General features: G+C 40.7%; 6 protein-coding genes across 6 annotated transcripts; 4 read left to right on the forward strand and 2 right to left on the reverse strand.

Annotated features, from left to right (window-relative positions):
* Positions 1 to 209: 209 nt before the first annotated feature.
* On the forward strand, positions 210 to 2,263 carry MELLADRAFT_92070 (uncharacterized protein; the record flags this gene model as incomplete). Its single annotated transcript, XM_007415081.1, has 7 exons — positions 210 to 601; positions 666 to 903; positions 977 to 1,161; positions 1,236 to 1,371; positions 1,420 to 1,746; positions 1,819 to 2,144; positions 2,236 to 2,263. The coding sequence occupies 7 exons, from the start codon at positions 210 to 212 to the stop codon at positions 2,261 to 2,263; spliced, it is 1,632 nt and encodes a 543-aa protein (XP_007415143.1).
* A 1,498-nt stretch (positions 2,264 to 3,761) lies between these two features.
* MELLADRAFT_110912 (uncharacterized protein) lies at positions 3,762 to 4,227 on the forward strand (the record flags this gene model as incomplete). Its single annotated transcript, XM_007415082.1, has 3 exons — positions 3,762 to 3,819; positions 3,894 to 3,977; positions 4,034 to 4,227. The coding sequence occupies 3 exons, from the start codon at positions 3,762 to 3,764 to the stop codon at positions 4,225 to 4,227; spliced, it is 336 nt and encodes a 111-aa protein (XP_007415144.1).
* Positions 4,228 to 6,683: 2,456 nt separating this feature from the next.
* On the forward strand, positions 6,684 to 7,694 carry MELLADRAFT_66997 (uncharacterized protein; the record flags this gene model as incomplete). The annotated part of the gene is made up of 2 exons (XM_007415083.1): positions 6,684 to 6,687; positions 7,021 to 7,694. 2 exons carry the CDS (start codon positions 6,684 to 6,686, stop codon positions 7,692 to 7,694), a joined length of 678 nt encoding a protein of 225 aa, XP_007415145.1.
* A 4,367-nt stretch (positions 7,695 to 12,061) lies between these two features.
* Positions 12,062 to 13,808, reverse strand: MELLADRAFT_92071 (uncharacterized protein; the record flags this gene model as incomplete). The annotated part of the gene is made up of 7 exons (XM_007415101.1): positions 12,062 to 12,369; positions 12,439 to 12,593; positions 13,114 to 13,312; positions 13,393 to 13,477; positions 13,527 to 13,557; positions 13,658 to 13,716; positions 13,785 to 13,808. 7 exons carry the CDS (start codon positions 13,806 to 13,808, stop codon positions 12,062 to 12,064), a joined length of 861 nt encoding a protein of 286 aa, XP_007415163.1.
* Positions 13,809 to 20,155: 6,347 nt separating this feature from the next.
* Positions 20,156 to 22,768, reverse strand: MELLADRAFT_117771 (uncharacterized protein; the record flags this gene model as incomplete). The annotated part of the gene is made up of 8 exons (XM_007415100.1): positions 20,156 to 20,697; positions 20,794 to 21,665; positions 21,733 to 21,750; positions 21,834 to 21,885; positions 21,957 to 22,066; positions 22,149 to 22,215; positions 22,326 to 22,408; positions 22,486 to 22,768. The coding sequence occupies 8 exons, from the start codon at positions 22,688 to 22,690 to the stop codon at positions 20,668 to 20,670; spliced, it is 1,437 nt and encodes a 478-aa protein (XP_007415162.1).
* A 450-nt stretch (positions 22,769 to 23,218) lies between these two features.
* Positions 23,219 to 25,785, forward strand: MELLADRAFT_117772 (uncharacterized protein; the record flags this gene model as incomplete). The annotated part of the gene is made up of 3 exons (XM_007415084.1): positions 23,219 to 24,589; positions 24,679 to 25,077; positions 25,162 to 25,785. 3 exons carry the CDS (start codon positions 23,219 to 23,221, stop codon positions 25,258 to 25,260), a joined length of 1,869 nt encoding a protein of 622 aa, XP_007415146.1.
* Positions 25,786 to 26,006: the final 221 nt, after the last annotated feature.

Genomic DNA, 26,006 nt, shown 5'->3' on the forward strand with positions numbered 1-26,006 from the left:
CGTCCATTTGAATTGATTGGACATCCAGCCAATCAAGCCCTTCAGTTGGCCTGATTCCAGAGTCATTAGAGCATGAAGCACAAGAAGATGAACAAAATTTCTCATCGCCTGTTCGCCAAACTTTTCGTACACATCCTTCAACTCCTTTTACTACTTTTACTACCTCAACCCCTTCTACTTCACCTTCTCGTTCATCGCCTTTGGCCAAAATGCAAAAGAACCTTTCTGCGCTATCTTTCAAAGACAAAGATGACAATGTTGTAACTGAGAAAGGACTGCCACGCCGCCCAAATCTCCAGCTACCCACCAATAATAAAGATACTTACCGAACATTTATCGACCATGGTTGCGAAGTCGATGAAGAAGACTATCCAACATATCCAAATGGTGCCACTGTATACGTCAACGACCCTGAGCGTCCAGCCTCTAATTTTCGATTTATCGCTTGGACTCACACCATGAGGACCGAGACTACGAAGAAGAAAGATTGGATCACCAGAAGATATTACTGCCTAGGCGTCATGAAATGTTCAGAGGACGAGTGTCCCTTTGCCGGCTCTCCACCAACAGGCAAAAAAAAAATTGCCGAAGTTGTAGACGGGTGAGTCTACCCCCTCTTACCTGTCAAATTCAGTCTGCTGACCCACTTGAATTAACCTGGACAGGTTAATTCCTTGCCCGGTCTCTTCTTGCGACGGCTATCAAATACACACCGATTGTAACGCCGTGTGTCGAATTGACGTCGAGTTAGACGACTTAGGACAGGAGCAGTGGGGAATACTCCGTCATCAGGGCACTCATCACCATCAGTGGCCTGAATCCAAGAAGGCTGACCCGATTTCGAAAGCCAAGTTGAAGGAGAAAGTCCTCAGTGACATCAAAACTGGACCTTTAGGCTTAAAGGTACGTGAACTCGACTAACTCTGAATCATTATTATCAAGCATTCTAACTAACGTCAAACCAACTTGTCATCAGGTTGGACAGGTGCATTCGGGTACAGAGCCTATTCAAACTGTGTTGGATATTCACCCTTCCTTTGGACATACCGATCGCTTAGGATACCTGCGACGTGACTTTCTAGAGAAGGCGGGTATAATGACGAACACTCGAGACCCTGAAGCAGGAGACAAGTGGCTCCAAACCATGATGGACTGGTCTAGGTAAATGCATTTCCGTCCTCTCTGGTCTCAATCTATATATTATATATGCTGATATCTTGATTTCACTCTACCAGGAAAGGCCTAATAGTCCCCTCCTCGTCGATTGCGGGGGACAACGCTCATATCTCCTTCCAAACTGAATGGATGGCCAAGGTCTTAGTCGAACCCGATGAGAAATCCGACATGTATACCGGCGGTCTTTTATCAGACGTAACTTATTGATTTTTCAAAATGGGCTACTTGTTGACGACCTCGAAGTACTGTGAACCTATCAAGCGCTGGGTACCGGTCTTATTCACTTGGCTTGGAGGGCTTTCAACCGAACATTACAAAATACATTTTACTGTTTTACTTCAGCAGATTCAGAAAACCAATATGTCGGATAAGAACACAGGCATGATGGTTGAGCAAGTTGTCAACTTTTCAACAGCTCAGAAAGCGGGATTTGTCGAGGCCTACATGGAAGTCTTTCACTGCCACGATAAGAACGTGGCACTGTCTAAGCTTCATGGGTGCGAGTGGCACTTCCTCCAGGCTGTCACTCGACTTAAGAAGAATAGCAAGATAGTCAAGCCACAGTCTAAGGTGAGCATGGTTGTTTATTTCATCTTAGCAAAGATGTCTTTACTAATAAACTTCTTTCTTTGCTAACAATAGGGAACTTGGGAGAAGAAATGCAAAGCATTACTTCAACCTGATGGCCCGGGAGTTGATGATCTCGACACGCGATTTGAGGAGCTACGTCGGATGTTCCCTCTAGCGAAAAGGTGGCTAGAATGGTGGGCAACATCCGACATTCAAGCAATGCTTTTTCCCGCACGCAAGCGGATGCCACAAGATGATCCTCCCTTGCCAGGGGAGGACAGTGAAGACAAAGAGTACGACGAGCTGGAACCTCGACGCCGAGGACCTCGACGCCGACCTGACTTGCCTTCAACTACGAATGCACAAGAATCAATGCATCGAGTCTATTACATCTTATGGTAAGATTATGATTCAACGTCTCAATCTTTTATTTTTATATCTTTCATATATATGGTTACTGACGAATTGCAATTGTGTGACATTAGCAAGGGCAAATGCACGGTTATACCTGGGATAATCCAACTCATAGCGTTTGCGCAGTGTTTGGAGAAGGATTATCAACAGGCCCAGAAGGGCATTTCAATTGCATACGGAGGTTTTTCGCAAAATACCTGGGAAGAAGTTGTGAAGGCCATAGGAATGGCACCTCCTACAAAACGCAAGTTCACTCGGAACGACGGCCGTGCACCTGACACAACCGAACAGCTTTTGGACATCAAACCCAAGAAGGGTAACAAGCCGGCGAAACTTGGACGCCCCGTTGGCTCGCAGAACATCAACCGCGCTCTTCTGACGACTTATCAGTCTTATAAGGCCAGCACTACGAAGGGAACGAAGAATCGGTGTTGGCAAACAGCGACTCTGGAGACCCTCTATGCCCTCTTTGGGCCGGCCTGGAGTCGATTCCTCACGGTTAACTGCACCAATCTGGTCAACACTCTCGCTCGTCATTTCACCGCCCGTTGCCACCTCGAAATAACTGGGGCTCCCTTTGGCCAAAGCATGGCTTGATGGCAGACTCTGCTGCACGAGGCCGTTCAGGCCAAATCCACATAGTACACCTCCGACAATTTTGCATCTGCCGACGGTTTCATGGAGCTACTACTAGCCGAGAATGAAGATTCGAAATCTAGTCTACGACCCTTCTTTGAACACACATGGATCAAGACTGTATCTTGCCAACGTGGCCCAGGACACGGTAGTGTTCTTCGTCAACGTCGAGCAACACTGCATTTGTTGCCTTCGTCGTTTGAGAAGGCCTCAATCTCGTATGCGGATGTCACCGAATTAATCTCCTTGTGGATGTCTGAAGGACTCACCTCAGAGGGAATACTCTGCCGGGCTTGTCACCCAGACACCAAGGAGGTGAAAGGAAACCCCTCGTATGTTCGAAACAATTTCAGGATCGAAATCACCGACTCTTCAACGGCGCCTTTACATCTATATTTTTTATTAGATGGCATCATGGGTATGCAACCTGACGAGCGTAGGCGCTACCAGGGCGAGACCGACTGGCCATCCCGAATCTTGATTGGTGATGTGGATTATGTGCTGGTCTCCCGTGGTTACTGGGCACATTCCCATTACTGGTGCCGGATTGTGCGCGCGGTGGAAGGTATCTTAGGAGTTTGGCACTTTGACAAGCGTGTCAATGGCGGCATAGCTCAGCTTGAAGGCACGGATGTAACCACCATAGGTGGTTGTTCTGAAAACACCAGCTGGTTGTTCTACACGCGGATGCCGCACGGAGAAGAAACAGCCCATACGGCCAAAGCAATTCGAGAGCTGATGAGGCTCTTCCCGGATAATCACATGAAGATTCCTTACTCAATGCCAACTTCGAGGTTTCCTTTTGGAGGAGGCCTGCCTGAACTTGTGGAAGAGCCTCATGAAGATATAGGTGTGAAGGTTGAAGATGACTGTGCTGAGTCAAGTGACAAAGCAGAGTCCAAAGCGGGTAGGTATTCTACCTGTAATGTGTCTTTCATTTCGTATACTGACATTGTTATATTTTCATGTTAGTTAAAACGCACAAAAAACGCCAGCCAAAGGCTGCGATGGATACCAATACGGGTAGGTCCACGATGTTATTTCTCAAAGATTCAATATTAATATTTCTCTTCTATTTGAATGGAAATTGACGATAGTCACACGCAAAAAAACTCAGACAAAAGGCAAAGGGGAATCAACTGTTACAACGAAGGCAGAGGCCTCTCCAAAGAAAAAACCTGGTACGTATATACAAGCCCTTGAGATATATTTGCCGCTGATCCCTTGCTTTTTTCAGTCATGCAAAAACAGTGTCAGGTCCCGGTTGCCGAAGTCAAATCACCGGCGTGTGTCAAAGTGGCACCTAAGAAACCCAATTGGAAAGGGTGGGTGGTGGTTGAAGATGAGGCCGGCAAGGCCCACGAGCCTGATCTGGTTGTATCAGAAGTGTCTGAGGGGAAAACTAGAGTGACACGACAGCGACGGGTGTGATGCAGTCAAATTTATTTTTCATTTCCCCCTTAAACACGATTTGGTCTAATGCTACTATACATGTGTTTGCTCGATATGATATTGAAATTGAGACAATTAATATCATTCATTGAATGATATTAATAATGTCTTTTTTGGTCACTTTGGTCTTGTGTGGGAATGTCGGTGTAATTTTTCTTGGGGGCGGTGTAAAACTGCACCTTACGTGCGTTGAAATTCAATTTTACACTAGGCGTCTTTACACAGGATGTCTCGGTGTAAAATGACGCCGGTGTAAAATTCAACCTTTCCACGGAAAAGTTGGACTTTTACGCAGGAATTTTTTACACCGGACGCCTCTGTGTAAAACTTCCGGTGTAAAATTCGATGTTGAGGCGGGGTTCCGTACTTTTACACCGACAATGTTACACCGGCTTTTTTTGCACTGACGTTTTTTTTTTTTTTCATGTGTAAAATTCGAAAAAGGGCCACCAATTTCGAATTTTACACCGGCCCTATTTTACACAGGGGAAGTTGGTGTAAAGGGGTTGGTGTAAAATTCCACCTCCCCATATTTTATTAATAAATATACAAAAAAATTAATCAAATTGTTGTCTAGTTTCAAAGACTCCAAGTTTTGAACCAAAAGTTCAAGTACCAATATCACCTTGTGTCTAGTTTCAAAGACTCCAAGTTTTGAACCAAAAGTTCAAGTACCAATATCACCTTGTGTCTAGTTTCAAAGACTCCAAATCTCAAACCAAAAGGTTTGAGTACCAATATCACCTTGTGTCTAATTTCAAAGACTCCATACCCATGTCAGCGAAACTGCCAAAAAGCCAAATAAAATATAAACAAACACTAAGGGGAGTTCAACACTCCCAATCGAGTAAACAATTCAACAAGGAACCACACGCGGTAAGTACTAATAAACAGAGCCTCCTAGAAACAAATCAAATCAGAAGGTGAATAGGCCTAACTTCTCCCAAAACAGAAGGAAGACATGTTGGAATTCTCATGACGATTACATTGTTACCATCATTAGATTCCATAGAGTACACATCTTTGGTCTGCTTACCATCCATCATCTCACCCGATCCATTGTTCTCGTTTGTTCTTCCTCTCACCGATCATTTGATCAGTTATCTACTACTGTAGATTTGTTTCTTTTTCTCATCGTTCTGTTACATAATGATTACGTATCAAACCTTGTATATATTCTGCCTAGAGCCACACCAGGAAAGGGTTCTCTCCTCACCCTTTCCAAATTCCATCTCGTGCGCTCTAGGTAGGTCTCTCTCTTTTTCTTGTTGTTTCTGCTGTCTCTGTTGTTCTTATGGAATTTGATCCTCACCCTTTCCAAATTCCATCTCGTGCGCTCTAGTTGATTGCAACAAGACAACGGACCCATCTCAAAGACTCCACAAACAGAACAAGTCCAGTCTCAGCCACTAATACTAGAACCTCAAAAGACATCCTTGAAGCAAGGAACCAAGGACAAACCTAACAGGAACCACGAACCAGCCATCCCTTCGAACCAAGTATAAAAGGGACTTGATTATGCCTCCAAGGAGAAGGGGCAGACAATTTTTAGATAACCAATATTCCCACAGGAATAAGATATCCTCTCAGTTAGTCCGGCTTATACCTTTCTACCTTTAGAAGCCTATCAGCCTCGCTACTTCAATCTCACTGTTATCAAACATCTCCACCTCATCTTTCCTCACCTCTAGAAATCCTAAGATTTGAACGCTATAGGAATCTGCTCTTTTATTCATTCTCCTTAGGTGAGCTACTCTAACCTCTAGGTTAGTAGTTTTAACTTGGTCTAACAACCTCTGTTCTAGCATTGTATAGATTGACTAGATCCCTGTTGTTTTACGCAGGCATTTCGGAAAACCTTCAAGGTTCTTGAAAACCCCAACCCCGGCCTAGCCTAGCCCAGCTTTTTTTTTCAACTGTCAACTAACAGTAGGCCGTGGTAAGCACATCTATTGGTCTGTTTAAAAGAAATTCTACTTAAGGAATTCTTCCTTTCGCACCTTTAGTTAAAATAACCAGCATTTCCAGATCCTACGTATCCAGGCGGATCTTTGTCAGGATTACTTTTAGAGAAGTAAGAACCTATTTACCTCTTAAACTAGTAGCCGCCCTGACAATTGGGGGCCTCATCGTGTGTTAAGAAACCCAATACCATGGAAAAGACTGACAAGTTTTCTTTTTTTTTCCGCTGCTCTCATCTTTCTTTGGTCCACAAAGAAATAATACTTACTATAAAAATAAAAATTGAAAAACATATATCTTTTTTTCTCTTATTCTTCATAAAAATCCAAAAATTCCTTCTTCAAAAGAACTAGCCGTCTTAAAAAACAACATCCTAGAAATCTCTGTAAGAATCAAACAGCTCTTAACAAAAGTTATCAACCTAGAAATTGAAGCTAAGAAACAGTAAGTACCACTTCTTAGAAATTTTTTGGATGAGTAAGTATTGAGCATATCAATCATACCGACGTAGTGAATCCAACACCCAAACCCAAACAATTCAAGAGGAACAGCTGAGCCAAACTCACAAGCCTCAAGGAGCAAACAACGCGGCACCACAGTTACCGCAGACCAACAAATCAATTACAGAGAAAACAACTATCCCTGTGACTTTGACGTCTACAATTATACATCCAGTTGGTAAATCACGAGAAATCCCTTCTACCTTCTTTGCTTGCATAAATCTTCATTGGGGCTGTCCAAGCGAAACTTAGTGAATCTCTTGAAAGCTACTGAGACTAATATTGCAACAATTATTGTCATGCCTCCCAGGAAATCAGACAGGGTTAGAGCACTTGAAGAAAAACTCGGAAAGCCAACGTACTCTGATGCAACCAGAAGAGCTAACTCCGTCGGACCAGCCTCAGCAAGACCTAATGCAAGAAGATCAAGCATTAGATCCGTTACCACCGACCATAACGGCAGACAAGGAGAGACTCTTGATGACCCTGCACAAAAACAACTTATGCAACTGGCAAAAAGCGCAAGAATTGAACCCAAACAATACCAGAGCGGTCACGCCTTATCCCAGCTTGTGGAAGAACAGTCACAATTCATTGACAATCCTCTTGGGCAAGGAAGAAGTACTGAAGAGATCACTAGGGTGGAATCCTTACACCGAAGAGACAAAGCTCCGCGCAAGAACGAACAGCAGGTTTATAGGAAAGAACCCGATTCAAGCGCAAAAGACAAACCTCCCAGAGGAACCGTCCCAGTCGACTTCGTCATCAGGACCCAGCCAAACAAACCATCAGAAGAAACAAGCTCAGCTGTACGAGAAGCCAGCCCACGTGGAAGAAGAATCCAACAACATGCAACAGATGTTGGCATTCAGCAGAGCTTACTACCAAGCTGTGAAAGGGATCAACAAATCCCAGAACAAGAAGAAAGGCAAGATGTCAGCGAAGTTCAACAAGAACCACCAACAACCACCGCCTGAAGCGTAAATGTTTGTTTTGATACTACCCCAAGTCCTTTTTTGAATTCTACTTGCATCTTGTACGGACAAAATGTAACGACCCACAGTTCTTGTCCTATTATGACTCCTACACCCGTAACTTGCAACGTAAATCCAAACCATGTGACCAAACCAAGTATTAAGCAGTTTGATCATTGAACTGTTAGTGCCCCTGATCCCGCGAGCAATAACATACATCCTGAGAAACTACCTTCAGAAAGTATGTTGAATCCACCTAATCAAACAACCAGAGTGCCTAGCTTTTTAGCAATGAATAAAAACATCTTCACATACACACTAAGTGACACAGTGCAGAAAAGCACAGTACCGGAGAATAGTATTACACATCATCAAGAAGATGTAGGAAAGACCAGCAGGGAGAAAACCCCTGATGTGCTGAGAAGCACAATTAAGATGACCAAAAGCATTGACGAAATATTAGGAGAAACAGGGAATGAAATTTCACCCTTTATATTAGCAGGACCAGTCGGAAACAAACCAACAAAGGTTAGCCCATTACCTCTGGACAAAGAGATGAGTTTAGGTACCAAGTCTCAAGCGCTGAAGATAGATAGCGATAACACGTCACCAAAATCCCATATATCATTTTCAGGGACAGGTAATCAAGTAGTCAAAAACTTGAAAACCATGCAATCCAGTATTGAATCAAAACTGGAAGAAGCAATTGCTCAAATCAACAAAAGATTAGCTGTTAGTCTACAAATGATTAATGACAAAATGGTTGTCAATTTTGACAACGTCAAATATATGATTCTTCAATGTGAAGGAAACAATCAGCCACACCCAATAGCTAGTGTACTAGCGGAGCACCAAATAATGATGGAAACAGCCTTTGAAAAAACAAACCAATCGCAAAGAGAACACAGTGAGGTTTACTACAAACACCTAGGACTAGATGAATTGACCGAGTTGACAGAGAAAGACGAGCAAGAGAAGAAGAGTGAGGAGTCATAGTGGAAGAGCAGCCGGAGTCGATATTCCATTTGTGAATACAAGAGACTCTGGCTACATCAACCAGGCAAATTTTGCTACAACTGTTTGACCACCATCTGATTCATCTTCAGAGTCGGAGAAATCAAGAGGGACAATGGAAGTCTTGCCTGCCCTTGAGGAAGGAGTACGGGAGTTCAAGTCGTATTTTGCCCTGGAGGAAGATGAGTTACGTTCCGCAATGATTTTATCAAGTGCCCAGCAGTGATCAACATCGTGGTTCGTTTGCTTACAGAAGGAGCAGAGCTTGGTATTCTTTCCACGGCAATCAGCGTATTGACAATCTCAATCATAGGAGCTAGATGAAGTCTTTTGGTAAGATGGTTTCCTGTTGGCGACAACAGACTTCAAGGCGGTAGTCAATTGATAGCCACATGACTGTCTTTGAATTTGCTCATTCTTGAGAGCACGGACAACCAATGAAGATTGAAAATCCTTCTGTTGCATGAGAGGAGTGACAACATGGGCCCAGTCATCCAGAAGAGAGTTTATGAGAGATGTGGAGAAGATATTGTCCGCTGTAAGAGGACTATCCTCAGTGATAAGGGAAGATAAGTGTTTGAATAACTTATTCGTCAATTGAAAATGTGAATGTAAGTAATTACTGCACATCTTTGTGGTGATTAGAGAGTTGTGAACTAGCATTTGTCCTCCGGAAGTTGAATCCTCATGAGCAAGACGAAGAGCCTTCCACATGGACGAAGCATCATGCCGATGCGGTTTGATGTATTGTTAATTGATGTCCTTGACGGCACGACTGATTAGTGTACAGACACGAGCATTGTCTGCATCCCACAATGATGGTCAATCTTTGATATCAATGGTCTTGATGACATGAGTAAGTTTTGCGTCTATGAGATATAGCTCAACCGCAAACTCCCAGTCCAAGCAGTTCGAGTTTTCCCCAGGAGCCTTTAGAGCAGTAATGCCCAACATACGGTTGGAACAATCTTCCACACCGCTAGTGGAGTCCATAGTGAAACGAGACCAGTAGAAACAAGTAGAAGCAGGAGAAGCAGCAAAGGATATGTAGTGAGGAGGATAGATGTCCAAAGAAGATGGCGGATAGACTGTAGTAGTGTATAAGATCGGAAGATCCAGTTTGTGGGGAACTTTTAATAGTATCTAGTTAACAACAAAAGAGAGGTAGAGTTTGTTCTTATGAGGAGTAGTGTTACTGTATGAGCTTCTGAAGCAGTACAGGACCCTTAGATGGCGCAAGTTGAGTTGAAAGCAGAGAAAAAAAAATTGATAGAGTCTGAAAAGAAAATAATCGATAGAGTTTCAACGCAATTGGTAGAGAATGGGTCTCATAACCTGTTGCAGTCAACTGGAGCGCATGTAAAGCAACTGAGTATGAGAACTAATAAAAGAAGAAGAGAAACATACCTGGAGTGCACGTAAAGCAATTGGAAAGGGTGAAGAAAAGAGAACCTTTTCCTAGTGCAGCTCCAGGTTGCTTATATACAAAACAGTGTTATGTAACTAGTATGTAATAGTTATGTAATCACTAGACAGGCTTTGTTGAATGATAGAATATGAAATAAAGACTGAGAAAGGAAGCAGAAACAGATGGAAAGCACAACATTGACATATGTCATTAGGAATACAAAAGAGATTCTCATGAAGTAATTCTACGTATTCCAACAGATCGAAGGCTTTTGTTTAAGATAGCTTTCAACATCATAGCACCTATAATTCCTGATTTATTTGGATGTAACGGTCAAAAGCAGCTTTAAAATCAAACGTCGGAACCAGGCCTTGGAGGCACGGAAAGATTTTGCACCAATCAATTTTGCGCCCAAGTGAGCCAAGTTGAGAGCCTCGGAGTAGGCTTGTTTGATAGCCCTACTCTATGCGCATCTTTTGAATTGCTCTTGAACTTGAGGCAAAGAGGGGTGTGTTGTGTAGAGCCCAAAAACTGAAAAACAGGTTTTGTCAGATACCTCTATAGGCGCATTCCTGGGTCCTGTTCTGGACCGCCCCCTTCCCATCCCATGTTTGCATCATACAGTATATTTTTCTTTCCCCTGGCTAAAGGGGGCGGTCAAGCCTCACAAGGGGGGGCTGCCTTTAGTAAAATCCAATTTAAAGTGTCTATTTGGTGGGGCATGTTTCTTTTTTGGATTAAAAAATTCACACAATGTGATTTCTGGTCAGAATTTCCTTAAGTGAACACGCCCTTAGAGAGCACATACATGACTCCAACATTTATTCTTGTCAGGAAGTGATCCTAGAAGTATTGCTCAAGTTATTGACACTACACAAAATGTCATCTTTACCGGGCGGTAAAGAAAACTACTGACATAGAAAAGTCCTGAGGCAACAGGAAGAGAGCTAAAAATCTGAAAAAATATGCACCTTGTTCCTAGATGTTGGGGCGTCATGACGAGTATTTTTTTGTATTTTACACACAGATACTGGTTAATGTACTAACAATAAAGGCTGAGAATCATCAAAAACCCACCTGTAACAATACCTGAAATTTGGCCCTTGACTTTGAAGACAGGATTTTGGAATCTTCAAACATCAATAACTTTTGCAGTTCTGAATCAAATCACTCGATTTGAAGTGCATTAAAAAGGTGAGCCTTTCCTCTACATTTTTCATTGAGACATCACATCTGTAGCTGGTCTAAAAAAGATCCTACAGAGCTATTCATGCAGAACTGTTTGAACATATGTAGAGTGTTTAAATGACTAGATAGCACCTTACTAATATTATGAAGTGTGAAGGAGAATAGTTCAGCTTTTGAATGAACCAAAAATCGAGTTATTTGGAGCAGAATTGCAAAAGTTATTGAAGTTTTTAGACCACAAAATATTGTCTTCATACTCATGACCCAAATTTCAGGTATTGTTACATGTGAGTTTTTGATGATTTTCAGCGTTTATTGTTAGTACATAAACCAATATCTGCGTGTAAAATACAAAAAAATACTCATCATGACGCCCCAACATCTAGGAACAAGGTGCATATTTTTTCAGATTTTTAGCTCTCTTCCTGTTGCCTCAGGACTTTTCTATGTCAGTAGTTTTCTTTACCGCCCGGTAAAGATGACATTTGGTGTAGTGTGAAGGGGTTCAATAACTTGAGAAACTTTAAACTTGTGGCAGTCCCTTCTACGTTTACAGTCTAACAAACTTCAAAATACCACTACTTGCTATTTCCCTTTTTTGACAACTCTAGAGCAGAGTGTAGTTATCTTGCACACAACACTGTATGTTCAAGCTGGGACATCTGTCAATCATGGAGGGCAAGAACTTGAATTTTCATAAGCATAAATCTTCAAGAGGTCACATTGCTATATTGAGTTGCAAAGGTTGCAGCTGCCCATCAGTATATTCAATCTCTTTCTGCCCTCCTTTTCACAGCCTCTATATACTCTTCCACACCCTCATAGCCAGATTCTAATCCCAAACCATGGAGGAAGAACATCTTTAATCCATCACCCAAATTCTTTTGTAAAGCTACATCCAAAGTCCGAACTCCGTTCCTAAAATCGGCGGAATTGACGATCTGCTTAACATTGGCGGCTGTAGCTTCAATATCAGGTGGAAGATGAGGAGCGAGTTGTGACATCAAAAGATCTGGATCCGATTCAAGTAAAGGACCGATAGCATCAAGGGTCAAGATATCTGTGAGAGCATAGGCTGTAGATGAAAAATCAGGTAATCAGGATAAATAAAATGTGTCTTGATCAAAAGAAAATCAGTGCGCACGCGGTCGGCGAGATTGTTGGCCTGTAGCGCTGAATGCAGCCAAAAGATCGTTGAATTGATTCATTTGTTCAGCGGTCACATTCGGGATAGCTGGCTGTTGCGTCTCTTGAATCGAACTATGTGGAGGTAAGGTGATTGGAGGAGATTGGTTCGAGCTGTGACAAGGAAACCAAAGTAGGTCATTACGAGGGCCCAGCAGAATTATCATAAGGATGGCGTGGATGACATGTTGAGGTAAGATTGAAGGATGCTATACGGGCAAGACCAAGCCTAGTCAATTCGAGACTTGGGATGATATGGATGAATCCGCCGTTGGCAGATTTCAGAACAACCGGCGTGTTGTTTCACGGTTGCCGAAACCCTTCTTCATCCACACCGGATTCAGACAGCGGACGTGACGGCTCAAACGACCCAGGCAGCGAGGCTCGTATTGAAGGATACTCTCTCCTCTCTGGCTCTTTTGTGACGACGGTTCAGTAAACACCAAGATGATACAGTAACCTCCAAGCGGCTTTGAATTTGCATGCGATAGCCTACAGAAAGACAAGAGAAGTTTTGAAGCTGACGTTTCGGAGCGACTAACAATTGGATGACCTCGATCTTCAAGCAGATTTCATACAAAAAGAGCCAGAGAAAGAGAAGAAAAGATTTTGCGTAGTAGGCAAGGTCTCTCACACATCGATCGGCATAGCCTCATCATCATCAGCTGGACCGTCTATGAACTCATTCAATCGCCTGACGTTGGATACATCCGAGCTTGAATCCACGTCCTGCATCCAGTAGAGTACTCTTTGATTTGAGGATGAGAAACCAAGTGCATAAACTCGAGCGGTGGCAGAGTTGGGTACCAAGACTTTCTTGAAAGTCGCGTCGCCTATATGTGTGATGAACCATCAAAAGAATTAATCAGCGAGAAGTTTGATGACGTAAGTATCGTGGAAACAAATGACAAACCAGAAAAGAGGATGAAGTCGTCAACAATTGCACCTGATTCGAGATCTTTGTAGCACACTTGTTTGTTGGTGATATGTGAAGTCAGCTCGCTGGAACTCGATGAATCGTGTAATGAAGCAGTGTTGTTTGCTTACGGTGATGAAGGTCACCATCCTCTGGACGGCTCTCGACGTACAATAAACTATGCCAGGCCGAATAGGATCATTGTTCATGAAGGGAAGTCAAAATCCTCTAGAAGGTAGATAGATCACTTGACTAAACTCACCCTTTTGTGGGTAACGGGTCGACGATATTGGTTGAACCACGCCTTTCGCAGCGACCAGCCTGTATGCGACCAATTCAAGTGCAGTGTTAATGATTGTACTTGGTTGAGAATGAAAGAGACTACTAACCCTGAATTGAAGTAAACGTGTCATAGTTTGATGTGATGATTGTTAAACTTAAAGCAATCTTGAAAGTGATCGGCGATTCCTTTCGCCTCGAGTGCCCGCCTGAACTTAACTTAAGGTACCGAGCCCGTCGTGCGGCAGTTTAACTTAAATAGCTACCTGCGGCGCCCAACGCGTCCCCGCATACATAAACTTGTCAAAGTCCCCCCGGGGCCCCGCCCGAGTAGTTGGGACACTGGGGGTGCAGAAAAAAAACACGCCAAACAACGCGCCTGGGCGCGAGGCGCGAGACGCGCCCAAACAACTTGAAAAATTGGTCGGCGCGCCCAAATTGGGTATGGGTATCCAAACCTAACAAACATGGCAAGGGGGCTCTGTTAGGTTTGATTCTACCATCAGATATGCCCCCAGGTTCAAGGATCATTCTGAATTCATGTATATACAGATCTGTATTCAACAACCAGGTCATCTTTTTATCCGGTCAGCAATATGCCAAACGTTCAGAAGACACACAGTGCACCTGTGATTGGTGCACCTGGAGCTTGGAACCCCAAAGATGTCAATTTTGACTAGTAGTATTTCTTCCGCCATCTTGCTTTTTTGTTTATTAAAGCATTTCAAGATCTGAATTTTTCAAAAGACAAGCCTTTCTCGAGTTTGGCTCAATTTTTGCTTTAAAAAATCATGCCCGGCGCGTCAGTGGCGCCTAGGCACGGTTTTGATCCAAGAAAAGGCGTGTAGGCGCGCCTTCTAAAAAAAGGCCGTGCCCCCAGTGTGACAAGGGAGAGAATTACGGCTAATGTCAGGTTTTCATACTCACAACAGCAAGATTTTTGGCCACTTTTCTGTTTTTGGCCACTTTGAGGGTTCCAAACATCATAGAATCTTACATCCAACCGCACAGAGCTTCCTTGACATATTGTGCGTCTCCTGGTCTTGGTTTCAGATCTTCAATGTGGATAGATTTGATGCTATTGGGATGCTTGGACACCGTGTTTTTGGGCAGAACAGCACGCTTTAGTGGTCCTGTATCAACTTTGGTGTTTCAGCTAACACTTTTTACAACGCTTCTGAGTGGGCTCAATCAATATAATGGGTACTAAAAAACACACGAGGACATGTACAAGGTGCAAATGAAGATCCTTGCCAAAGGAAGCAAGATTTGATGAGGTCTGTGACCCTCATAATGGGCAAAAACAAAAAAAAATGACCAAAAATCTTGCTGTTGTGAGTATGAAAACCTGACATTAGCCTTAAGTACCTCCCTCAACTACTTGGGCATATTTGATAAGTTTACTGCATACATCAGAATCAGCTTCCAATGATTTTCCTTTGTTCAAAAATTTGTTCAGGTTTGTTCAGGTTTGATGTACAGCTGTTTTGACAGAGATTTTTTTTTTTTGAAAATCTAAAACCCAAGTTTTGTCCTTCACTTGATTTTGTCCCTCCGCTAATTGGAAGAATACAGAAAAGAATAAACCTGTAATCAAGTGTTTTCTTTGATTTTACCCGCTGTGCAGACGACTTTCTCCAAAAAAGTTGTCAATATTTCTTGAAACGGCTGTACATAGTCAAAATCTTCAATACAACTTGACCTCTCCATGAGAATCCTTCACTGCTAAGGCTCCAGTGAAGTTCATTTTTTTGCATGATTTGGATTCCATGATCTCATCAAGATCTTTATAACTTACAACTCCATGACGCTCACAGCAAAGATAAACTATTAGCCATACAAATAGCCTAGATAGCCAGATGTCCTCATCCAAACATGGCTTGCTGCCAATCAAAATCGTGTCTCAGATCCTGGAAATTTTTGTTTGATACACTACTTACTGACTACATGCTTGCACCTGCAGGATGGACTATCAACATTGCCTATGAGCCGCTCCTTTCACAATGGTGGACCACTGAATGACTTTGCTTGTGATTGGTCTGCAAAACTTGGGCCATAGCTGCCACTCCCATCTGCTTCCACACAGTTTGGTCCTGCAATTCAATACAAGCGCAGTGCATTGTTGATGTAATGAAAAGTCCAGTGCAGCCCTTCAATTTCTCCTCATTTGTCAAGCAGCTTGCATTCCAAGGCACACACTTTTGGCAGGAAGATGACAGTGTATTTTGCAAGCAATCCAGCCACAATGTTTGGGCAATTTAATGCCAGTCTTTCTCTCAGATTGGACAAAAACTACTATTTCTGTACTATGCCTAAAAATTGATTCTGGAATATCTTCAAAAGAATTGATATTTGTTTTGAGAATATGTTTCTCCACATTTTTGCCCCCTAAAGCCTTCCTGTATGGGCAGTATTTCTATATGTAATTGTGACCCTTACATGAGCAGTCAAATTTTTCATTGATTCATTGATTCTAGGCAGAATATGGGGACGTTTATGACAGAAAGTTTTGTACAAGACCATTTACATGTATATGGATCAAATTCAGAGTGATTCTGGCAATATGTTCCCTGAAAATTTGGCAAAGAACTTCAAAAAATCAAACTTGCAGACACGTTCAGGAATTACATGTAGAAATACTGCCCCTACAGGAAGCTTTAGGGGGGAAATGTGGAGAAACATATTTTCAAAAGGAATATCAATTTTTTGTGTGTGTATATTGACAAAGCTGGAAGATATTCTAGAATCAATTCTGAGGTATAGTACAAAAATGTTACTTTTTTCCTGGCTTTTTTTAAAGCTCAATAACTCAGTCAATTTACCTCACAAAGGTTAATAAACTATATATTCTTGTTGATGAAATACAGAAGCAGTTTAGTACAGATTTATGATGCTGTATCACATCATCTCAATTTTGGTTGTATCACACATCTTGATGGCAACTGAACCAAAACAGCTTGATAGCAGATGGATATCATTCTGAAAACATATTGAAGTTTTGTTGAAAGCATTTTGGATACATTGGGGGCTGTGAATGCCTCAGACTTCTCTACCTAAGTCTTGCCAGAAATACAGGGACATAAATCATACAAGTCCACGCACTTGTATGTAGGCACACCGACAAAATAATTTGGATGGCCACATAAATACCCAAATGGTGCAAGTCTTGAGTTAATGTTTGACTCTATCCTCTGACTGAAGGAAGGAGGATGTTTGATTGTGTGAACAAATTTTTGAAGGCTTTATCTTGTGTCCTGTTCCCCTTATGTCCTAGTTTCCCCTCACTAAATTAGACATAATTCATACCAAGAAACACTTATTCAGAGTAAGTCCCTGAACAGGCTATAAGCCTACAGCCTGTGAGGTACTTCAGGTCTCATTCTGATCTATTATCAAAAACACCCTCATTAGGAGTATTCAAAACTACAGAAATGTGTCCCGGAAGACATCCAGAATTAGCCTCCTACATTTTGACTTGATGAAATTTTTTGTCCATGTCTTCAACACTGCCAGAAATACAATACTGGTATTGTATTGACAATGCTCAGTAAATTCACGGGTCTACAATACTATGAAATCCAAGCCTCAGTAATGTACCTGTAGCCACAATACAATACTCAGTAAAGAAGTGCACTGGCAATACTGTGCCCCCCACTACCTAATAGTGTATCTTGTCACTATACTGATCATGTACTGATACTGTATTGTAATGTTGCACTTCCAGACACAAAAATACTAATGATTGTATACTTGATCCTTCCCTGGGCCCATCTCGGTATTATACTTGGGGTGCAATACGATACTCGGTAAAGTAACACCATACACAATACTGCCAGGAGAGTTGAGCAGTAACTTATTAGGGCTGCAATACTGATACTGACAATACAATAGTCAAAAAGGAACTACAATACCGCTACAATACCAATACTGGTAAAGTAATTGTGGTAGTGTTGCTGTCTTCTCCTGATTGATGGACATCCGCTGAACTTGACAGACCTTCATCATGTTTGCTGGTGGAAAATCTTTGTGTCTTTGATTAGATGGAACACCACACTCAGTAGGAGTCTGTTGACTGTTTGACCAAACATGACATTTTTCAAAAGTCGAAGTCATGATATCTGATGAATGGTTGGGGAACCAGGTTGGAGTTTTGAGAAGAGATCTTTTCCAGATATGAATTCTGGTCAACACTTCTTTTGTGGTGCATATTAATAAGATATTTCCTCAACTTGCACTCAAAACTGGTTCCTTGTGCCCCTGGGGCTTGTGGTACAAGATCAAACTTTGCCATTGTGTTGCTCATACTTTGTGAATGCCCCATTGTGTTGTCTTTTGTGGCCAATATGGTATGAAAACTTCAAACTGCCAAATTTTGTGAGGCTTGCTCTCCGAGAGGGACTTGGTTAGGCTAGCCTTTAAGATTGAATTTCCAAGGCTTGGTGTGGTATGTAATATATTCAGATCTTCTCATCATCAAGAGCTATTTGTGGGGACCATTATAGTTTGGTTATGAGGGATTTCCAGTGCCACTGCAATCAGAAGAATCTCAGCTGTAGAAAACCCCTTGATACAAATGGGCTGATTCAAAGATTTTTGAATGGTATGTCAGGTTGCATGTTGGTTGATTTGTGTTACTAGAATGGCCAGGGGAAATGACATGCTCCCCACTTAAAGAATTTTTTTATTTGATTTCAAAATTACCACTTTTCCATTTGTCTTTCCAAAAAGAACATTTGATATTCATCAAGTGTGATTAATTTTATAGATATAATCAGACTCTACATTCCAATTTTTCACAAGTCTTGATGAGAATCAAAAGTGAAAGAAATGCAGAATACAGATGAGATTTTGTGAATTAAAGAACACTAATCCAGAGTTCTGTTTTGGCAAAAAACAAGCAAATTGACATCTTAAATGTGTATTGCAGATACCTGTGGAAAAAGTCAGATGTTAAGAGTAAAGATAACAAGTTATGAATTGGGAATCATTCAAACAAATCAATGATGAAGATGTTTTGAAAGATTTCACACTATCCATGGAGCCCAACAAGATATCCTAAGAGTATTTGCATATGATTTCTTCAAACCTGATCACACCCAGTGCATTCTAAAAGGAAACAAACTTTTTTCAATTAAGAATTTTTTTGAATGATAATTAAAGTATGACTGACGTATAACGCTCGTCACAGTGTCAGGATTACCAGGACAATCATAAGTTAATCCCCCATAGTTAGTACAATCTGAAAATTCCCGAACAACGCGCCAAAAAAAAATTGAATATTAGTGTAAGATGCTTGATGAGAAATGAACAGATAAGATTCTGGTTGATACTGACGATAGATGTTCTTGCTTGGATCCCATTTATATTGCGCGCATTTTTGTTCACTTGGTCCTGATCCACCACGTGTGCAACCCGAAAATTTCGTCCATTTACTGTCTAAAAATCATTCAAATATGTTGAATAGAGACTCATTGATCAGCTTAAGGAGAAAGAAGATTAGCTTGGAATCTACTTACTTCCATTCCAGCATTTGGTATATGGGCAACGAAAATGATTTGGGCTGGGTACCGCGGAATCTTTTCCCAATGTACACTCTTTCAATGCGAGCAAACATGAAGTAGGTCCACATTAGGCTGAGTGTAAATCATGCTGAAGTCTGAAATATAAGACAATGAGGATTCGGATGAAATTGACATACTCCACTTATCTCCATCGAGTGTAAACTCTGCGCTACAGACAAGAATGGTGTCATCCCATTGCGCCTTCAGGCTATGAACCAACAGGCACAAGAGCAGGAGTGAGATCTTTGGATGAGGTAGAGCATTTTTGGTAGATCAGGAAAGAAAGAAAGACTTTGATCTTGAGGTTTTGATTTGCAAGAGTTTGAAATGAGCGAGATATGATCAAAAGAAGATGATCAGGACTAGAGACTGCTTTATAGACACGGCGTGAGGGTGACCCGGTGGAACGGCTTACGGGTGGGTGGCCTTCCTCCGGCATATATATGTATGAAGAAGCGGACGGCAGAGTAGCGCCACCCACGTGGCATCCTAGGCGTTTGTCAATGTTTATGGCTGGTAGGATCGCATGATTTCATCATCCATCAGTTTTCTGTGTGGAACTCTTAGTTATCTCTTACGTATTTGTTTCTCTTATGTTTTGTATCAAGTAGTTTTGATTTCAGCAATACAAGATCCATCATTGCCATAAAGTCTCTTTGCGCTATCTTCTTTTCGATTGAAGTACCACCTGTGAAGTACTTACAGCGCAGGTTTGGGGGCGTGAACTCCTTGGCTAGGGTAGTTCTCAAATGAAGAAGCAGACGGCAAAGTAGCGCCACCCACGTGTAATCCTAGGCGTTTGTCACTTTTTCAGTTCAAAGGATTATGGCTGGTAAGATTGCATGATTTCCCGTGATTCAATTCGGGGTACATCGGGTTCTAGCGCCATCCGCGCGCAACCTTGAGCATTTCGTATATATCACTTGACAGCAATTCGTATATTTCGCTTGACAGAAGCTTGGGTTGAACCCCCGCAAGAGTGATCTGGTCCAGGAGATTTACGAGGAGAATTAAACAATCTTTTTAGGTACAACTATATAAAATCTTCAACTTCCTGAATTCTCTGTCCTTGAACTAAAAAAAACTTCATCATAGTACATAGTAAGTAAAAAAAAATCAAAACCCCATTCATGAACTTCAAACTGAACAAAACTTCAACTTGATTCCAAAAGATCAATCAAATTTCTTAAAATCATTTTACTGAAACACTGAACTCAAACCTCAATCAAAAACGAAAAAAAAAATTGACTCATTAATTGTAAAAAAAGGATATCCATTCATGTATAAATAATTAAGATATCAAATTGAAAAGCACATCTTGATGAAAAAGATGTTCAAACCACAAAACGAAAGCGTCCTTGAAAAACAAAGAACCTTGAGGGAAAAAAAGTTTAAAAAATAAAGTCCGAAACCAAAACCAAAGGTCCATATCCTAAATTTCATCCACTTTAGATCTCGAAATCTAACCCAAACCCAAAACCACGAAACCAAAAAAAGTCAGTCAATTCATCAAAACAAAAAGAGTCAAGAATCTCAAGAAAAAGAATGATAACCCAACTTGAAATCCCGGAGTAATCCAAGCCCCACAACTACATTGAACACCAGCCCAATCAAAACAACCCAACTTTGAATTACATTTCAAATTAGGACAAACAATCTTACCCATGGATTCACCTTTTTCCAAAACCTTTGACATCCAACTTAACGGTTCAACAAAGTAAGAAGAACAATCTTTTGAATTAATCAAAGGTGGTGAAATTAAAGCTTGAGTTGAAACTTTTGATTTAAACCATTCATCCGTGCTTTGGTTTGATAAAGGTGGTGAGATAGGTTGAGTTTGATCTAGGTTTGGTGTAATAGGAGTCGAGACTCGTAAAGATGCTAAACCTCCTAATGGTTCATCAGACTTGACTTCATCAGACTGATCATTCGGTAAAGTCGATGATGGGTTCAAATGAAAATGTTGGGATCGGAATCTCTCCATAGCTTCTTCTCTAAACTTGGTCATATCTCTTTTCTGTGGTGCAAAGGCAGCTTGACCTTGACCCGGTGAATGTGATAAAACATGATCTCTTGCAGCCAATTCTCTTCTACACATCTTACATCTAATCCTCTTTCCTTGGATCGTCACCTTGCCTTGTCCTAATTTCTCAACTTCAGGTCGGTTGGGGATCCCTTTCGATTCCAAGATCACTGGATTAGGTGAAGTAGATTGACCACGTTTAGTAAACCTTTGACGTGTAGGTAGTGATGAGAATGATTCCTTAGGAGGATCAGGTTTAAGTTCGAAAGTTAATGCACTAGGTGAAGTTAGTTTGGTAGCAATCGTTTCAGCATTTAATGGAGTCATCGTAAAACTTGAAAATGGATCGGATGTATTCTTGTCTCGAGGTGAAGCTGCTGGTGATGGATAATATGCAAGTACTAATTCTAGAACACGAACAAAATTTTATCAATTCATTAAGCTTGAATACGTGAAATTGAAAATTGAATTTACTTTGAGCACCAGGTCCGTCTTTCGATCGAAACATAATTTCAAAACGGTTCATCAGAATTCAAATCAACTTTAAACTTTCAATATAACTTTAAACTAATCACCTTTCATCTCATTCGCCACAAATCCCATCACAAATCTTCTTTGTTCTTGATACTGTACGAGAAAAAACCAAACCAAAAGTTAGAAAAAGTTAAAGAAAAATGAAATCATGAAACTCGATTGACTTTTGCTGGATCCCATTCACAATTACATCTTTCATACATTTCTAATTGATAAATAAAAAATTCAGTAGGTTGAACTTGTGGTCTTTTTGAAGAAATATAAAAAACAGCTTCTACAAGAACAAAACCAAAAAAAAAACCAAAGATTAGAATTCAAATCAAATATTAAATAAGTGAATTGAAATTCATTGATACCTTCTGCCGTTAATTTTTGAGCTTTCATTAAATAAGCAGCAACCAAAGTAGTACTTCTACTAACACCCTATAGAAAGACGAAAGAACCGTTCCAAAAAAAAAGTGAAGAACCAAGATTAGCAAAAAAGATCATCAAAGCTAATAAGAAGATTAGTTGAACTTGAAATAATCAATCACAGCAGCACAATGAACCAAGACACCCATCCCATTCGGATCATCTAATCTAGCTTGAATCCAATTGCCAACCACATCGAACCATTCTACCGAAAAAAAGCCCCATGAAAAACAAAATCAGTACTACAAAAGAGAAAAAGAAAGAAGGGGAAAAAAGACTGACCACAAACATTAGTTTTATCAGTATCATCAATTGGAACTCTAAATAAATTGAATCCAGAAGGAGGTTCATAAGATTGTTTCATGGCCGAAACGATGGATTGAATCTGATTAGATTTTAATGAATTGATAGATTGAGATGAATTGAAGTCTCCAATGAAGAGTTTAGGTATGATTTTGTTCATGTTGGTTGGTGTTTCTGATGTCATGATGGGTGAAGTGTGGTGAGTTTCAAGAGAGAAAGAGAAATTGGATGAAGGATAAGATTGGTGTTTTATGTAATGACATTGCCAATATCAATGGACATAAGGTTTTTCTAAATTTTTCATTTAAATCAAGGTGTGCTCCGGCCGATATCCGGCGGGGCTCAAGCCATTCCGACTATCCGAACCGCCGGATCATCCGGCCACCGGATGATGCCAAAGGCTTCCGGGTGTCCGGATCCGTCGGATAATCCGACGGATATCCGGTCAAAAAACCGGGTCCGGGTCCCTGACAACACGCGTAAGCTGCGGTATCCGGCGTGTTCAGGCCATTCCGACAACCGAACCACCGGATTATCCGGCCACCGGATGATTTCAAAACTCTTTCCGACATCCGGATCCGACGGATATCCGTCGGATCTTCGGTTCCGGAGCACACCTAAATTCATTATGTAAAGTTGTAAACTGTCTATGATCAACTTGAGAATTTTGAATTTTGATGATTGCAATCGATTGAGAGCCCACAACTTAAAGATGAGTAGAACACCCAGAACTGATGAATCGACTAGTTACTATCAACCAATCACTACTGCAACTCGTCAAAGTTCCATCAAAAGACCTTTACCACCAGTCCCTCCAATCTCTTCTTCTTATCATCAACATCAACCTCATCAGCAACATCCTTATCCTTATCCACAAACTTCAAATCACTTTCAACCAAACCAATTCCATCCTCAACCTCAACACTTTCAATCTCAAACCCAATTCCAACCCTATCCTTACTATCAGCAACCTCAAAGTCAATGGTCCCAAACCCCAATCAGAAACCCATCTTCTCAAGCGCCACCACTACCACCACCACCAACACCACAACAAGTTCCTAAAAGTTTACCATCTCATCCGATTCCCATAAACTCAATCTCACAAGAAACCTTTGAACAACCACCAAACCCATACTATCCTACTCCCTTTCCAATCTCATCTCATTCACATCCTTCGATCAATCCATTATCAAGAACCCTTTCAACAAACCATTCAAGCCATTTTTCTCCCAAACGTAATTTACCAAACCTACCCTTATCAAGCCACACGAACCCATCAATTGCGATCAATCCGATCAGTTCTAATCAAACACAAGATGGATCTTATCATTCAACTTCCAATCGGATTACCAGAACAGGTAGTCTTCAAGGAGCCAGACCATTACCGAACCAAGAAACAGTCCATCAACCTCTAATCACAACTCCTTCAAAACCATTACCAGCTCCACCTTCTGATCCGAACGTACAACGAACCTATCAAGAAACTCCATCTACTTTTTCCAATCTTGTTCAACCTTCTAGACCAGCTTCAAAACCTACACCTGAACCTTTTGAGATAACTATCTCATCGAATCCAGAACTTACTGTGGTCCCTTCTGTACCTGTATTGAAGATAGAAGGAATAGACGAAGAATCTGAAGACGAAAGTATAAACCAATCCCAACCTACCATCACGCTTAGTTCTACTCCTGAACCTGGAACGAATTCTGTACCAGTCCCAATCATCGTGACTACTGAAGAAGAAGACGACTCTTCAACGAATCGCGAATCAAATCCATCAAATTCAAAAGCAAGACCAACCCCAGTTCCATTGCTCGTCACCGAACCCTCACCCTCCTCTCCAACTTCAGTTCCAGTCCCAACTAGCCAAGTTTCAGACCCAACCTCATCCACAGAACCTAACCAACTCCAATCCTTATTCTGTGGAGGATGTCATCAATTAATTGCAGGAAGGATCGTCAACGCTTTAAACCAAAGATGGCATCCCGATTGTTTTAAGTGTGAACATTGTTTGATGGTTTTAGAACACGTAGCCTTTTATGAACATCAAGGAAAAGCTTATTGTGGTGTAGATTATGATGAAGTAAATTCCTATTTTAATTTCCATTTCCAAAAAAACCATACTGACTTTTTTTTGCGGTTTTGTTTTGGGTTTGGGGGGTTAAAAAATAGTTTTTTAGTTTAAAATGTCATCATTGTAATACATCCATCACAGATGAATCATATGTAACCCTAGACGAACCCAACCTAATCGGATCACCTAGACATTACCATCAATTACATTTATTTTGTGCCGAATGTGGAGATCCATTCTTAGATCCGAAATCATTAGAAGAATCATCTCGAATCTCAAAACGAAGTCTTCCTCCCCAACCTCAACAACCAAATCAATCGACGGTGAAAAAGATGATCGAACCTAATCCGTTTGTTTTACATAAAGGTTATCCCTACTGTGAATCTTGTCATCTTAAATTACATAAACCAAAGTGTTTTGGTTGTAAGACTTCAATGGTCGGTGATATTATTAATGCGATGGGTAAACAATGGCATGAAGATTGTTTTGTTTGTAAAGTAAATTCAATCCCCTTTTCTTTCGAATCAAGAAAAGCTTCGGTACTGATTTTGCGGGTTTTGGGTTTTTCTTTTTTGGGGTAGGATTGTAAGAAACCGTTCTTGAATGGAATGTTTTTTTTGTTTCAATCAAATCCGTTTTGTGAACCATGTTATTCGGTTCAACTTAAACAAACTTTTTAAGACTCATCCATTAAATCAAATCCATCAAATCAAATCAATCCAATCAATCATCATGGGGTTCAGAAGATCATGAGGTTTTTTTGAACCCAAAATCCTTCATGTTAAAAAAGGATTTCACAGGGATAGTTTTTCTATTCGAATCTTCTTTTTTAAAAAAATAAGAATTTTTGAAGAGAAAATTTAAGACTTTTTGTTTTGTTTTTTTATCTTTTTTTAAATGTTTTGATCAACACTTTTTTTCAAAAAAAAACATTTGATTTTTTTTACGTTCGTAGTACTTGGTTTCATCAAACCCCTTTCCACTTCAAACCTTACCTTTTCGCTTACCTTTTCCCTTACTTTATCCCTTTCTCTTTCTCTCTTTTTCTCAAATAATTTCTAAATGTACAACACCTTATCCAAAGAAAAAAACACTTTGTATTCTTCATCTCTATACTTTGTATTTTTCTTAATTTAACTTTTAAGCCGAATAATGATTAAAGGAGTTCATGAATAAACAAACAAAAAAGTAGGTATTTCTTTGATTACAAGACTTTTTGAAGAAAGAGGATTTGGTAGTCTGAGAATTGAAGTTGATGATTGTTTTTTTGGATGAGTTAAGGTTTGGTTGAAAAGAAATTGTTTATCTGAACATATTTTTTTTTCTTGAGCTCTTTATAATAGGTAAAAAGTAAAGGTTGATCAAATTTTAAGGATTAAATCTTTGCCGGATTACAGATAAAGAAACAGTACTTTTTTGAAATGTG

This window comes from Melampsora larici-populina (assembly GCF_000204055.1).
Source record: "Melampsora larici-populina 98AG31 unplaced genomic scaffold MELLAscaffold_48, whole genome shotgun sequence".
Classification (NCBI taxonomy): Eukaryota; Fungi; Basidiomycota; class Pucciniomycetes; order Pucciniales; family Melampsoraceae; genus Melampsora; species Melampsora laricis-populina.